This window comes from Phalacrocorax carbo, chromosome 14, assembly GCF_963921805.1.
Source record: "Phalacrocorax carbo chromosome 14, bPhaCar2.1, whole genome shotgun sequence".
Taxonomy (NCBI): Eukaryota; Metazoa; Chordata; class Aves; order Suliformes; family Phalacrocoracidae; genus Phalacrocorax; species Phalacrocorax carbo.
The window spans coordinates 14678692-14694529 of NC_087526.1; the positions used below are offsets into that span (position 1 = coordinate 14678692).

Consider the following 15838-nt stretch of genomic DNA (forward strand, 5'->3'; position numbering starts at 1 on the left):
ATAAATAACACAAAACAAGGATGAAGGACAGAGGTGTCTGGTCCCTCTCAAAATGAGATTCTTGAGGCATCTGGCACAGACAGATGAGCCCGCAGGAACACGGCCCCCCGTTACTACTTGCCTGTGACCCTCCCTGCCCGCTCAGCCCCTGCCCGCTGCAGGCAGGGCCTTTCCCCCGGAGAGCAGCGCTCCTTTGCTGGATGAGCCGCTGTGGGTTTCTTTCCTCTGCCCTTCTCTGCAGGCGGCCAACTCGGCCTCCTGCGTCGGCCTGAAGGCGAAAGCAAAGCCAAGCTGCCTCTGGCAAGCAAGGACCCAAAAGGTACTGTGCTCCCGTGCCGGGGAGGAGGGACCCACGAGCCAGAAGGCAGGCTGGCGTCGTTTCAGCTCAGCCTCACGCAGGCCGGCAGCCAAGGACAGACGCAGCTTGGCCCCTAACTGTACGTTACATAAATACAGAGATGTAAGTGGGACTCTGCAGGTTTATAGCAGCAATTGTTGGATGCACCAATTAACTAGACTATGGAAAAGGCATCCCTTAACTTAAAAGCCTTTTAATTTGAAGCATTTATTTTAAGTGTACATCTATTACAGTTAAGAAGCAAAGATACACCAAAAACACAAATACCCAAGAACAAAAAGTACAGGTGAGAAAGAAGGAGGGAGGGGGCAGGGTGGGGGCGACCTGATGAACAGAGAGTTGCAGCTGCTGCAGGGAGGAGCTCCCCAACAGAAGGGCTGCAACCAGGGTAACCTCACGGGAGCAGGCAGAGCCTGCCCAGGGGATTCGGCTCCCCGGGGAAAGAGACAAGGATCCCCAGGAGCTCCTCCAAGGCTCCAGGCTTATGTCCGAGCTCAGCAGCCCTGACCACCCTGCAAGCAAAGTAGTGACTGCAAGTCCACTGCAGGACACCGAAGTGGGAGATAAGCGAGAGAAGGGTGATGTTTAGAGAGCAAGCCCTGCACCAGGGCCTGGAAGCCTTGTCCACTCACCCAGGCCCCAGCATAGGGATCCGCAGAGCGGGTTTCATTATGCTGACAAAGATTAGAGAGACAAAATGCTACAGCTCTGGGCCATCCTTGCCACCGGTCCCTCTCCAGAGCCTGGACCGAGCTGAAGTCAAGTCATCTCATCAAATAAGTTAAGAAAATTAAAAAAAAAAATTCAGATACATGTTTCAGAGAAAACTGGTTTCTTCTAGCCAGAGCTGCGAGATGCGTATTTCTTTACTTAAATGCAGTGGCTCAGGACTTCAGACTGTATTTCATTCCTGGGAATCAGACTGCCTTGGAGCAACACGATTAACGTTGGTGAGCAGGCAGAGCACGTGCAGGTTTGGCAATTGGACTGCCAAAACCTGATTCCCCCTTTCCCAACACATCCTACAAAGTTAATTTCAACCAGGAGTGTTTATTCCCAGCATTTAACACATTCTGATTATAATAGATCCAGGAAAAACTGACATCTCCAGTAAATATTGCACTTCAAGATTAATGTGTGTGTTGATATTAAGGACTGAAAGCAGAGACTGACATAAGACTTCCAGGCATAGCAGGTTAGCATCAAGATCAATGGTCCTGAAAAGGATTTTAAAACCAGATTAGTTACCCAAGAAGGGACAAGCCGCAAGTGTAGAAAATTAGTACATTTTAATGCTAGTGCTCCGTGAAAAAGCCAACCCTTGTTGCAATTCCACCACTGCTGAAATGTCTCTGTTCTCTGCAGCGTTGTAAAACACCTTCAGATGGGATCTGCAGGAAAGACAGCAGGAGCAGAGGTTCTCTAATGCAGACAGATGGATTTAGTACCAAATGATCCAAAAGTAGATGGTAAAGAGGTGACTGGGGCTAGGGCTCTCGGGAGTTAGAAGCACACACACGCACACACGCTCACACTCTAACCAGCCCGTAACCCCTGATTCCAAACCCCAACAGAAGAGACTCACAACCTGAAGGGAGTCCTCGTGGTGGCTCTGCCCATGGCTGGTGTGGGGGGTCCCAGTCAGACTGGCTCCTTGGACCTCACATTTGGAGGGCAATTTCTGTGCTTTTTGACTTGTTCATTCTGGTGGCCGTGAAAGAGAGCCAGAACTAAATTGGCACATGCAGAGTATCCTCCTCTGTCAGCACAAAAATCTCTGACCAGCCACGCTGGACTGGGAGAGAGGAAAAATAAAAATAAAGAGGCTGGTTTTTGCAAGTGATTATTTTTATCCCAGAACAACTGGAAGATACATCCCTGAATGTGTTGCCCAGAGAGCTTTCAAAGTCTCATCCATTAGAGATCAGAGGTGGGGACCAGAAGGGGTCGGGGTTTGACAATGCAGTAATGCTCCACGGTTCCAAGCCGCACACGCACACACACACTACTCAGCGTATCCCTGAAAATCCATGGGCTGCGAGGTACCCTCCAAGCGCTGTCCATCAGAAGCCAGAGCGAAGAATTACTCCTCAGAAAAGTCTCTGTCAATGTCCATATATGCCTCATCGATGTAGCTAACTATGGCACAGGGGGATGTCCGGTCTGGACTGAGCAGTATAGATACAGTCTCTTTCCAGTAGGTAAAACTAATACATGAGCTCTGTGGGAAGAGATGAAGAGGCTGGTTAGCACGGGCCTCAGGCACCAACATGTAGCAGAAGACACATCCCAAAGGCATTCAGCAGAGAGGAAACTGAAAATCGCTTCCTATTCAGCCTGAGTTTCCCAGCCACACAGTTTCACACCTCTGCTTCACCACTCGGCCCATCCTCCCCGGGGAGTGGAGCAGAAGGGGTGGATGCTGAACCAACTATGCCTTCTACAACCAGCCTCCCACTACCCAGCTACAGGCAGGGTCTCCCAGCACCTGTGGCAACCATAGCCCTGCTCAGAGCAGCACAGGGTCGGCAGGCAGGGCTGCCCATGAGCAGCACACACACGCGCAAAGCCCAGACTGGACAGCAAAGGCGAAGTGTGAACACAGATTGGGACACGGTGGGGCTGCAGAGCAAGCCAACGCTGGCAGTAGCTCCCACTCCTAGGGAAGACACAAAGACAGTAATACACCCTCCCTGCTTGCAACCCTCACACATCATTCTTTTACGACCAAAAGGCCTCTCCAGCAGCCCTACACCACAACAGGTATTACCCAAAGCCTTTACACGCTGGACACACAAGTAGTACCGTAGCGTGCATGCACAGCACAATGTGACCCTGAAATGCAGAGAGCTTTGGTCTCAGCAGAGTCTCCCCTCTGCAGCCCAGCGCACTGTGGACGTGTCAAACCATGGCACAAAAACTGTGACTCAGCACCCGGGTGTTGCAGGCCCCTCCCCAGGACTCGCTGGCTCGGTCCAGCACTGGCCCAAGCGTACTGGGCCAGGTAAGGCTGAGAGAAAAGCGTTACACGTCTACACCATCCACTGCAGCTTCTCCTTCCCACGTGGACTCCCTCCAGTGCACTCCTCCTTTCTGGGGACTTGAAGCTCCTTACTGTAACTACTTCCACGCCCTAACACTGCTCCCCTTCAGGTACCTCCTCTATAGGAGACCGCCTGCACTCTGCTCGTGTCACAGCTGTGGGGCTGTGTGCTGCAGCGCATGCACACACCAGAGAATAAGGGCTTTTCCATGAGTACATTAAAGGCCCGTTAAAACTACCACCCAAGCACTGAGAAGTCAAGGAAGAAACCCGTGCAATCTCACTTTAGCCTTCTTGGGCATATACAAGGGAGTCACCCATGTCATTTCCTCCTCTCAGTGCCCAAGACTGAGCAGCTCAGGAGTGGAAACCTGCAGGCTGCTTTCCACAGGGCAGCTGCCTTGTCTTCTAGCAGCTACACCAGATACTTTTCCTGCACTGTTTGCCACACCATGAAGAGAGGGGACAGCCTGGTTAAGGCGCTAACTAGCCTGGGAGCTGGACTCTGTCCTGCTTCCACATGCCTGTGCAGGGCTGGCCATCTCACCACTCAGCATCAGCAAGTCTCACTTCTGCATGCCAGAGCCTACGGTCTTGTTTGCAGGGAAACCTGGCCCCTACCTTGTGGCAGCCTGACTGCTTGCAGAAGGGACCTGACTGGGTAAGATGGTGTGAAAACCGCTACAGTAAGTTACACTGGGGGCAGAACTTGCTCCCTTCTTTCCCTTACAACCTCCGACTCCCCATTTGTGCTAGGTGACCAGTAGAGAGATACTGCTATGATTGATTCTTGCTATGTTAAGAGGTTCACATACATTTTCTAAGCAGGTGCTGTCCTTATCCTTGTTGAGGTAATGCTGTTGCCAGAATCGCAGGAGACTGTGGAAGTTGTTCAGGATGAAGCCTGGGTATTTTTCTGTATATTCCATCTGTTGCAAAGTGCGCAGATAAAAAGGTAGCTTTTCTTTCCTTCGGGCCAGCATTAGGATAACTAAGCTTGTGTTCAAACAACTGACATTTTCCTAAAAGTAAGAATGACGCAGTAGGTCAAACAACAAAAAAACCCAGAGAGATCGGTCATACGCACATCCTCACAAAAGGGGCTTGCAGTAAGCATACAGAGGGATGTGCTCCTACATGTGTCAAGAAAGAAGGGACAAGGGTCTCCTCAAGAGAAGCCAGGCTCCTCCCTGCTCCCAGCCCAGCTCATCACCACACCATATCAGCAAGATAACTGCAAAGTTACTGTCAGCTCTTTACCTGCGTAAGTGTCTGTACATGAATAATATTAATGAGACGGAAAAGAAAGGACATTCTCATGGACATCTGGGACATATATGATAACAGGCGGCACTCTGACAGGACTTCTGCAACTGCGGCGGAAGGAAAGAGACAATCATCAGGTGGCTTAAAGTTCAGGCACATTGCTCGAAACAGTATGGCAGTGAGAACTGGCGCTCAGGCTGTAGCACCAAACCTGCAAGGTGGCATTTCTCTGTCTCAAACAAAAATTTTCAAAGCCCAGACTTAAACAACCATTATCACTACACCAAACACCACCCCCACCCCACCACCCCCGATTTATTATTCTTTACCTTTAGCATCAGACTGATTCTCAAATCGGTCCAGGGACAGTGTAATGCAGCGAACAAGCATGTTTGAGTCAACCAATGAACTGTTGATCTGATTTAAAAATATCTGGAACTAAAGAGAAATACTTTTTAGTGTTGCATTAAAAAAAAACCCCAAACCAAACACAAAAACACCCCAAAAATCCATCCTACATGAACACTCACAGACGAGGCCTGACAGAACAGCATCTCATACCCTTTTCAGAATGCGCAGGGCCTAGAGCTGTACTGAGCCAATTACTCTGTTGGCGCAAGGGACCAGGTCAGCGAACCCACGTAGGAAGAGCCACTAACGGGGTTTGGCGAGTAGGGCAACACCCAGCGTTCTCCAGATTTTTGACATTGAAAGAGTAGAGTTCTTGAAGGTTATTGGAGAAACTGTCTTGAATTCTGAGCACAAGCACCTAAAACATCCACTTCACCAACATAAGGCTTCACAGACATGAACAATTTCCCCTCCCCTTCAGAAACAAGAGTTAGGTTCTGAATGCCAAAATACTCAGGGTCATCACCTTTTTGTTATCTCTAACAAGAACAAGAGGAGATATACACTCCCAGGCCTGCCTCATCCAGTCCAAGCCAATACTGGCACCGAGGGCTGACCAAAGGATCCCTAAGGCAAGTACCTTAAAAACACTACGGACTAGAAAAATGCCAAAGTCCTGGCACCACTAAAATCTCTTTTGAGGTTGTGTCGCTTCAATGAGACCAAGATTTCATACACTGTTTGTTTTGAAACAGGGAGATGAGACAGCATGGCTGCTGGCCTCTGTATCTCCTCCAGCTGCATGTTTTCCTACACTTTAGTTTGTCCAGCAGACAGCACTAGGGAGGAACACAGTGAGGGACTCATACAGAATGGTCATTAAAAAAAGTTATAGATCGATAAATAGAAAGTACACACAAAGTACAAAGACAGATTCTCTAGAATGTGTGAGTTCATTTAACAGAAAACAACCTGAAATTAAAGACACCTTTTTAAAAATACATCTCTGCTTCTATTCTCCAAGGTCTGCCAGACCTAACAGCAACGAGAGAAAAATTACAGTAACATAAGCAAAAGTATGAGGTCATTCAAAACCTACCCAACAGCTGATGCTACATGCAAAGCGCACAAAGGCACGAAACTACTTTGCATAGAGCGCTGCCCATTCTTGATCTACATTTGCAACTAAGTTTTATGGGTAATTACATCAGCCATGACTTCTTAAAATGTCTGTAAGTTCAAATAACATAGAAGATGAGTCTTTTTGCAGTACCAAATATTAATGAGTATTTTAAGTCGTCTCTATCAAGAGCCGCCCCTGGAGCCTGTCTCAATGTCCACAACTATCAGCTTAACCCAAACCTCAGTGACTTCACAGGAAACGTCCTACCATCTTCGAGCCCTGACCTTAGACCTGCCTGATCATGTAACAGGGCAACATTTCCTGAAGAGCTCAGTGCTTGCTGACTCAGAACAGCTGGGAGCTCGTCTGAAAAAACAAGTGCACACAGCAACATGCTTGCGAAGAGACTTTGGCAGCTCGCTCCTTAGCGTTTGCTGTGCACCAAGCTCAACAATCACACCAAAATCAGCAAATGAATCTGAGTTTTAGTGCTACATTTGGTTATAAACGCATGTAATTTGACCCACTGGGGACAGCTTTTACAAATATTTACCTTCTCATCTGTGTTGATGTACTTGTTGAACCTCTTGAATGCATCAATATTGAATTTCATCAGTTCTCCCAGAAGGTCAAAGTAACTCTGAAGCACATCTCGTGATTTGCACTCACTATCCACAATGCAGTAGAGAATATGCTGGCATGGGAGGAAAACATGTTATTGCCACAGTTTGGCTCAAGCCAGCAGTACAGCATAGACTCCGATTTAATCGCTATTTAAAACATTTATCTGCAGGTTTAGTTCTTCGATGACAGAACTAAAGACAACAATTCAGGTAAGTCCTCTGTTAAGCTCCCAGTGATGCAGGCTATAGAACTGGCCACCCCACATCTGGTTGCCACAAGCGGAATTCCCAAATACTTCTCAAAAATTGCCCTATTCCTAGTGAGTATTTAGCACTACATTTTTACGCCCTTTTGAATTCACTGCAGATAAATCCTTCTTGATTGCTGGGGAGATACGTTACAGAGGAAGCCTGCCATCTACTTCATTACCTCCAGGAGCCCTCTCTTCAGCAAGAACATCTGGTCTGCATAGGAGGTAGTGCCTCGCAAAAAACTTTCAACTGCCCTTGCTTGCCAAAACCTGAGAAACAGAAGAAATGAGGTTTTAATTTTGCAGCACGGGGAGTGTTTTATCACAACTATAATTTAAATACAATTCCCTAACCAGTTTCATTCCAGTCTGAAGCTGGATTCAGACCTGTTGATCCTGCAGAAAATCACTGACTGTGCTGGGTATGAGGTTCAACGCAAGCTTCGGCATCCTCCCTCACCTGCATGGCCACAGTAGCCAAGTGTAACAAAGCCAGACCTTTTCACAGCTTATCATTTTCAAGCATTTTCAACTGCTGTAAGCTGTATGAAAACAAACTGACTCCCCAGTCAACTCAGAACAGCATGTTATAGTGCAAAGTGAACCCACCTGAAGGAGGATTCAGCTGGTTCCTTCTTCATGACCTGAAGCAGTCTGGTCAACAAGCCTCTTTTCCCATCACAGACAAGACTCCTAGAGCATGTGAAGAAGTTACAGCGTAAGTGGAAGGGCTGGCAAGCACTGTACCTTGTAGAATACTGAATCCACTCTCTTCTCCAGAGCTTTTAATGATCAAAATCCCAGTATTATATGTATGGTACAAATATTAATTAACTTTCATTACTAGTTCTACCAGTGGAAGATTTCTCCTCGCTGCCTTTGGTAAACATTTGTGATACCTGCAATATGGCTTCGAAATAAATCCTAAAAAAAAATATTAATTTTAAAAATTGTAATTATTTCAGAAATACCAACTCACAGCTTGTAGGATTTAAGAGATTAGAAAAAACCCATACACCCCATTTGAGCTTAGAAACGAAAGAAAAACATGTCTTTTTTGCTCAAACATAAGGAAGCTCTGAGCTCCATTTAGGAGGCAGAGTGGAGTACTGAAACCTACATGCTACATGAGGTAGTCGTCTTCTGTATGTACTAGTAAAAGTACAAAGCCTGTAGATCCGCAATACTACTTGTATTAAATAGCACCTTCAGTGGAGTATCTACCTACAGTAAAAGCTTGTGCAGAAGCAATGCCTTTTATCAAGAAAAGCGACACGGAAACAAAATCGTAAGGGTGGAAAAGAAACCAATTTTAGGGCATGAACTCAGCAGTGCTGCCTGGCTGGCTATACAAACCATCCCGCAGAGGTGGAATAAGACGCTTCAGGTGACACTCTTCTACTCAAACACACCCCACCGTGCATATTCAGCAGATGCACCCAGGTTAACGGGTGCTGTATCAGCACCTTTGCTGGGCAGTCAACAGCCAGCTGACAAAGAGCTTCTGGGAACTGGTTTTCTTGCAGCATGACAGTCTTTTCTTATTAACTCTTGAGAAAGATGAGAAACTTTGCAGTTGGAAAAAGGTGTTTACACCCTTGAACCACTTCCCTTCGCTGTGCTCCTAACAGGGTGGATGTTTCCCCCTAAACAGTTAATCCCTTTTTGAACAAAGCCAGAAAGGTACCTGTGCTCAGAAGGAAAGGATTCGAGTAAATACAGGCACCAGTTCTTCCCAGTTAGGTGCAGTATTATGATAGTAGTTATAATTTAGAAATCCTCTGAGAGAATTCCCTTCTGAAGCGAGGTAAACATGCTCTGTGCAGACCAAGTCCCTGCCGAGACTCGGAGTATTCTGACAACTGAACTCTGCAAACAATGTTTCGTCTTGGGAGGTGGTACCTCAGAATCTTGTATTAAAGAGCTTATTAAATCAAAATGGTGAATCTAACAGATACTCAAATGTAACACTGGAGATTCTCTAAGTGGTTTAACATGTTAATCTAATTTAGCTTATTCTAGTTATTAGCTGCTCTTAAAATAAAGACTCTGAGCAGACACACTTAGATCTGTTTATGCAGACTGCAAATGGACCTTATGTGCGCACAGACTGCTCCTGAATCTCAAAACTAAGATTTATCAGTAGCTGCGATTCATGCATTAGAGGAATCCCAGTTTAATTTCCAGGTCTGTCTGCAATGCCTGGAGTGAGAAAGGCCAAACAGGCAGACCTAGCACACTGTGATGAAGCCTGGGCCATGAACTCGAAACCACCATTTTAGGCTGCTTTTGTTTTTAAAGTGCCTACTCTAAGCACAAGCACACTTCAGATTTGCTTAGGACCATGAACATCATACAAGCCTAGACACTTCCTGCTGAAACACGTCCCTGAAATTAAAACAAGTGAGGTGGACAGGACCACCACAAAAGAAACAGGTAACATCAAACCTCCAATATGAGTGCTTGCAAATCAGTCAAAGCGGCTGACCCGAACCCTCTATCCTTACTCACCTGTCTGTGTTGACAACTGCATCAACTTCGGGGATGTTGGCTTTATGGGAGATTGCACTCAGCTCATTAAGTTCTTGGCTGTTTAAAAGAAGATACTTGTTCCTAAAGCAAGACAGTTGGGGAGTAGGGGAGAAAAATGTAATGAATTCAAGAGGCAGGCAAACATGCAATTCCATGAAGAGTAAAGGCACGTGCCTACGAGGGCTGCAGGACCAGGCAATCAGCTTCACAGCCATTCACACTCCACTCTATCCCCTCCACCACAGCACACTCCCAAGCTAGGCCAACTAGCTGCTGTTTTATAAGCCTCCTCCAAGACGTGCCAAATGCAAGTTTCAACACTGACCAGCTTCGAGATCCGGTTCTTTGCTGACCTGTTCAGGATCTTATGGTTTTGTGAGTATTTGCTTCCAGGTGGCACTCATTTTTGAATAGCAGACTTGAATAGCAAACTTTTTCACAGCTTCCTACAGACTTTCTCTGATAAGGGACTATGCTCCTTATCAGTAATAAACTTCAATTAGAAAGCAGAAACTGCAAAAAAAGTACTCAGTCATCCTAGTATTTTATTACTCTGAGCAAATAGTTTAGTCTGGAAATATTTAAAGACTTCATGAAATGTAGAAAACAAAGCAGGAACAGATATAAAAAACCCACAGAATTCACATGAAATGCTTTATTCAAATACTGAACTTTTCATAATGAAAACCAATTTATCTGTAAAATAAATTAAATGCAGAACAGGTCTGACAAAGCAGAAATGTCATCCAGAGGCTCACTTTGACAAACTCCCTGCCCAACACCCTTGTGCTCCCTTAGAGCTCTCCTGCTTCAAAGTGCTCAGAACCAGACAGCAAAGATTTATTTAGGGGAAACCTGAGGGAGCACGGGATGCTGTGGTGAGCAGGAGGGTGTGCAAAGACAACTCATTCATCAAAACACAGCAACTACACAGAGGGTAAGTTATTTGATCAGAAAGGTGATGGGCATGTTGCCTTGCTTCAAACATTATCTTCCAGATTAGTGCCCACTGAGGCTGTCATATGAAGCTTCTTTTGATCTGGATCAACAAGTTTCTGTAATGAAACTACTGCCTCTCTCCCCATGCAATACACAGTTCTGCAAGTCTGGCTTATACACAGTTTTACTGAAGTCTATATTAGTATGTAAGTACTTGCTCTCATCCTGTCCTCAGCTAACTCAGCTTATCTGTGATTTCATAGAAAGGTCATGTAACTATTTGTTTAAAAACCCTAACCAGATTCCACACATTCCACTTGCTCAAATGCTACCGCTGAAAGATGTTTTCTGTTTAAAGAGGCCCGAGATCAGTGTAGTAACCACTGAAGTAGGAACATAATCTAAATAGATTTTATTGGAAAACCTAGAGCAATTCCTGGGCAAACAACGTCTTGCCTGGAGGATTTACGATAGGTCAGCCTTTCCTCCCTTATGTTTACAATACATCCAGCAGCATTCTTAAAGCTAATATTTCACAATCAAAAAGGCTGACACTTTCAATATGCATATCTAACAGTACTAGATAAAACCTACACAAAAATATCACCCCGGCTGTAGGTAAGACCAGCTAGGCAAGAAATGAAGGCAAATACATATTAGTGCAATATGCCTCAAATGCAGATGGTTGTAAAGAACATGAAACCATCTTGGAGTGCTGAATTAGAGCAACAGGACATTGACCGAATGCAAGAACAGAGCAACAAGTACCTCTGCACCACGAGAGGAGGTGTGCGTCTCGAGTAAAAGCATTAAAATCTAAAAATACATAAATAAGAAGTGTGCATCACCCCTCAACTACCCCAGCAGACTCAAGCTTCTTAAGTATGCCTTCTGAAGGCAAACAGAAGCTTTCTTCCTATTTCCAGCCTAGGTTCCCAATGGCTAGCCGACAGATAATTGCTCCACAACATTTTCCCATCCAGTTTAATCAGGTCTTCTCCATTGCTGGCACTTAGACAGCGATCACTTCTTCCCAGCATTTTTACAAATGCAAGTATTGATTTTTGTATATATAAAGTATGATTGAGTATTGATTCATTGCTTCAGAGGTACACTGTCTTTCTGTCTTTCACCCTGATCATCTCTGTTTCATGCTTGTTCCAATCTGAATTGGACCTGAACGTTTCCCCCCACAGGGTACACACATGCTCTCGTGAGCACGCTGGCTCGCTACCAGCTCTCAGGGAGAAGACAGATAAACAACACCATGAAAGCTGCCTCCTTATTTCTTCAGCCAGAAAGTGTTAACTCATCACATAAATATTTCAGTTTGTTTCAACATGAAGCAAAATGGGCTATTTCTAATCATCAAGAGAGATACTAAGACATGCCCATTGGAGAGCATATCCGTAGCCTTTTCATAGCAGGAGCGGAAAGGCACGTGAGCATCTGAATTGAGTTTAAGGACAGTACAATGTTCCATTCACACAGGGCCTGCACCGTGCTTAGGACACCCGCTGTAAGGGCAACCAGGCAAACAGTGCTGCCCAGCCACAATCTACCACGGCTTTTCATACTCACTCATGGTGATCACTAAAGCTCTGAAGAAGCCTCAAGAACTGTATCTTTAAAGTAATATCCTAAAAAGAGACAAGAACGGTAAAGAAAATTTGCTTTACTATTTTTGGATATCATTAGTTACCAAGCTGACATGAAACAGCTGAATTGAAAACCTATCCAAATCAAACCCATTTGGACAGCAAAGCAAGTGACTTGCATAAATGGAGAAGGCTGCGCTTTGCAGGCTTCCCAAAATAGAACAGCAGTGGAGACTGACTCCAAGCCTGTGCATGTAATAGTTAATAATGTCGTCTTGCTGCAAAGGCAAAAAAGCGCATCACTGTATTGATTCAGAATATCTAGGGTTTAGTGGGGGGGAGGAGGGGGAAGAGAAACACACCACCCAACCACCCCCAAAACCTGACTGGGAACCATTTTGTGTTCTGTGCCTCTGCTTGCTAGACCCCCTAGCTATCATTTCCTTAAGTTTTGGTTGCCTTCTACGTTTGGCCTCCAGGAACCACAGAATTTATTCCTTTCCCAGTTCCCAAACTAGGAGAGAGAGGAGAGGCTAAATTGCCCCCTGCTAAATTGCTAGCATAAGCCAAAGATGAATACTTAAGTGAAAACAATAATTCACAAAAAAACCTGAATGCTACCGCATCTCAATTTATGATACAAGCACCCAGTTACTCAATACAACTCCTCAGAGTTATATGACAGGATAAAAATCCAACACGGAATTTAAAATGTTACTCACTGGGCTACAATCACAATTTTGATTGTGTCCATGCAGAACAAGGGCTGATGCCGAATGCTTTCTCCAGATGAGTTTGTCAAACAAGTTATTGAGGCCAGGAATCAGTTTGAACTCTGCTATCATTTTATGAACCTGGAAAAAAAAAGAGAAGTACATACTCACTTGATGCAGCCTCAAATACAGATATAGCATAGTCTGGTAAACAGATGGGCACAATTACATCATCCTCAGACAACAGAAAGAGGAGTTCTTATCAAGCAGCATGTGTTTTTGTTAACACACACACTAACCATGGTGTATCATTAGATTAGTTTCCATGGACAGAACACAGACATTTTTGGAGAAAGCTGTTAGCCAGTGCTTCAGTTAACCACTGTGCCTCTGGAAGCAGCTTTGGACATCAGGAGATTGCTTACAGCACACTGAAAATACACCTATACCTATGTATCAGAAAACTATGCTGTGAATATTCTGCTGCAAGTCATCCACTGAGCATTCTCTGCCTTTCCAGTTCACACAGCCGAAGCTGAGGGACTCCTCTGAAGACAACACAAACTATCGATACCGTTTTTGTTCCGGTGACCTAGGCAGGAGTTCTGAGGAAAGCAGAGTCCAGCACTAACACAACCACACTGCAGTTCAAGCGCTGCTCCTTCAGGTTAAGGGGAAGTTGAGCTTTTTAGAGAATGCTCAAAAGAGAAGAAAGTGCCAAATTACTTGGGTTTATTCATCAGCCAGCCTGCCAAGCTAGGGCGCCATGTATCATGACATGTTTGAAACAGACTAGAGTTACTCACGTAAAAAAGCTAATAATTTTGGTGTGAACAGCTGTTAAATACCTTCAGTCCAAGCTTTGATACTTTTGATGTAAGCAATTTGGAAGATAACGAATAGGAGAAATACAAAGCAGGACTCTCATGAGCTGTAGGCCTGTGACAAGTGGTGTCCCTTGAGATGTGGTGCAAATGAAAACCATGCCTGGTTGGGAAGCCCAAGCAGCTGTAAAAATTAAGTGCCCAAAGCAGTATTGGACATGTTCCTTAAAATCAAGTCACCTAAACAATAGCCTACGTTGTCCCCAAGATGCAGAATTATAACTAGCAGTATTTCAAGCAGATCACTCAATTTTGTTCCATTTCCTCAAATATGTGAACAAATCAAAAACATTTGAAGCCGATGCTATTTTACACATTTTCATTCTTATTCTTGCTCTCAGCATAGCCGATGGCCTTTTGCACTCCTCTTGGCTGTAGCCACCAACTTTCCCATCTATACCGAAATCACAATCCCACTGCTGGGCAGCTCCAAGTATTGCACCTGAGGAAGCATGCAGCTCCTTCCCACGTTACCCGTAATACCCTGACAGATGGCGAAGCTTGAAGTCCTTCGGTGCTCCCTTACTTTAAAAGACTCTTGGACACTTTGATCTACTCTCCAACACGCTCAGCGCTGAGGAATCTCTCCGAACAAAGGACTCCCTCTAGTTCCTGTCCCTCGGTGGCCAGCATGGCACAAGCACAACAGGATGAAAGCAAGCATGTGAGCTGCCTGCAACAGCCTTGGCCCCTCACTAAAGGAGGAGCTCTTTCTGCTCATTATTTTAACTTGTGAATCCGCTCCTTTCCACACAAAGCAATAATTTGCTTATTCCAAACGTCTCATCCCTAATTTCAAATGTGTTCAGTTTACTTTCAGTTTGCTTAACTCTAAATTCTCACCTGACAGACAGCTGCGCAGCAAAGCTCCTGAGTCACAGTCATTGCCTTTGGACCACGCTCCCTCCCAGACCCCAGACTAATTACAACTTCTCAGCCTGGGGATGCCAAGACAATCCCTGCTCTATATTCATCCTTCAAACTCCTTTGACTTTTTCCTGTTGCTGCCCAGCTTCACATGAATTGCACCATTGCACTCTCGCTACTAAAACTATTATGAGCTCCTGCTGCATGCAGTTTGGCTCCCTATAGCAAGAGCAAGTAAACCAGCCGATTGTCTTTCACCATGATACAGACATGCAAGACAGGCTAGAAAAATATATAAGGAGAGTAATTTAGGGTGTGACCATAATAAGGAAGCAAAGGCCCAGATCTGCAGTGAAACACCACTCATCCCCAAGGGTGTGATCATCCCCAGCACAGCAGCAGGTAGGAGCCAAGTTGCTGCTAGCAAAGTTGTCGCTGTATGCAAGTTAGCCAGCAGCCAAGTTTAAACCAAGGATTTAGAGTAAACATCCAGCAACAGGTTGAGTTTGTTAAGAAGCTGCATCATGCTTCAAGCAAATGCTAGATCATTATGTTGATTATCATAGTGGACTGAAGCAGGTTTGTGATGCCCTTTAGAAATTCTACACAAAATTATTCCAATATAAAGCCAGTAAGACCTTTGGCTCCTCAGACTGGAAGACGGATATCACAGATCCTGTGCTTTTATTCCCTCATAGAAAAAGATACCATCAAGCAGCTGAAATGCCTGTCAGTGAGAGTGCTATTGCAGACACTGCGTTCCCTGCTTATTGGAGCTTTCCACGTAGAACAGCTTGGCTCTAGCTCTTAATCTGACTGCCTCTCAAGAAGGGGACTGGATCCACATCTGCCACACAAGCCTTTTAAAAACTTAATGTAGATTAAGAAATGAAGGATATATCATGTGTTTCAAAGGCAGTGGATTCTACAAAAAGAGCTGGCTCTGGAATGAAGTAACTCAAATCTTTCAAGATTTAATTCCAGTCCTGAATCAGAGCTGGAGAAGTGAGCTGCATGCCGGCTTCATCCTAGACAGTCTCCCCGTTTGCATGGGGGCACAAGTAGCAGAGGAAGAATAAAAAGTTCTCCCAGGAAATTAAAAAAAAACAAAACAAAGTGCCCTGGTTTCAGCTGGGATAGAGATAAATTTCTTCGTAGTAGCTAGTATGAGACTATGTTTTGGATTTGTGCTGGAAACAGCGGTGATAATGCAGAGATGTTTTAGTTGTTGCTAAGTAGTGCTTGCACTGGTCAAGGACTGTTTCAGCTCCCCGTGCTCTGCCGGGTGCA

At 45.1% G+C, this 15838-nt stretch overlaps 1 protein-coding gene across 2 annotated transcripts in view; it reads right to left on the reverse strand.

Moving 5' to 3' along the window:
* Window positions 1-1154: 1154 nt before the first annotated feature.
* Window positions 1155-15838, reverse strand: part of TRPC4AP (transient receptor potential cation channel subfamily C member 4 associated protein) — a 38057-nt gene continuing 23373 nt past the window's right edge. The window contains exons 10-19 of one of the 2 annotated variants that reach the window (XM_064465797.1): window positions 12807-12938; window positions 12068-12126; window positions 9527-9628; window positions 7625-7708; window positions 7195-7285; window positions 6695-6835; window positions 4997-5105; window positions 4662-4774; window positions 4217-4423; window positions 1155-2579 (exon numbers count right to left, since the gene is read on the reverse strand). In XM_064465797.1, coding sequence (XP_064321867.1) covers window positions 2442-2579; window positions 4217-4423; window positions 4662-4774; window positions 4997-5105; window positions 6695-6835; window positions 7195-7285; window positions 7625-7708; window positions 9527-9628; window positions 12068-12126; window positions 12807-12938 — 1176 coding nt within the window. In that variant the 3' untranslated portion in view covers window positions 1155-2441. The other variant, XM_064465796.1, reaches the window with a different exon arrangement.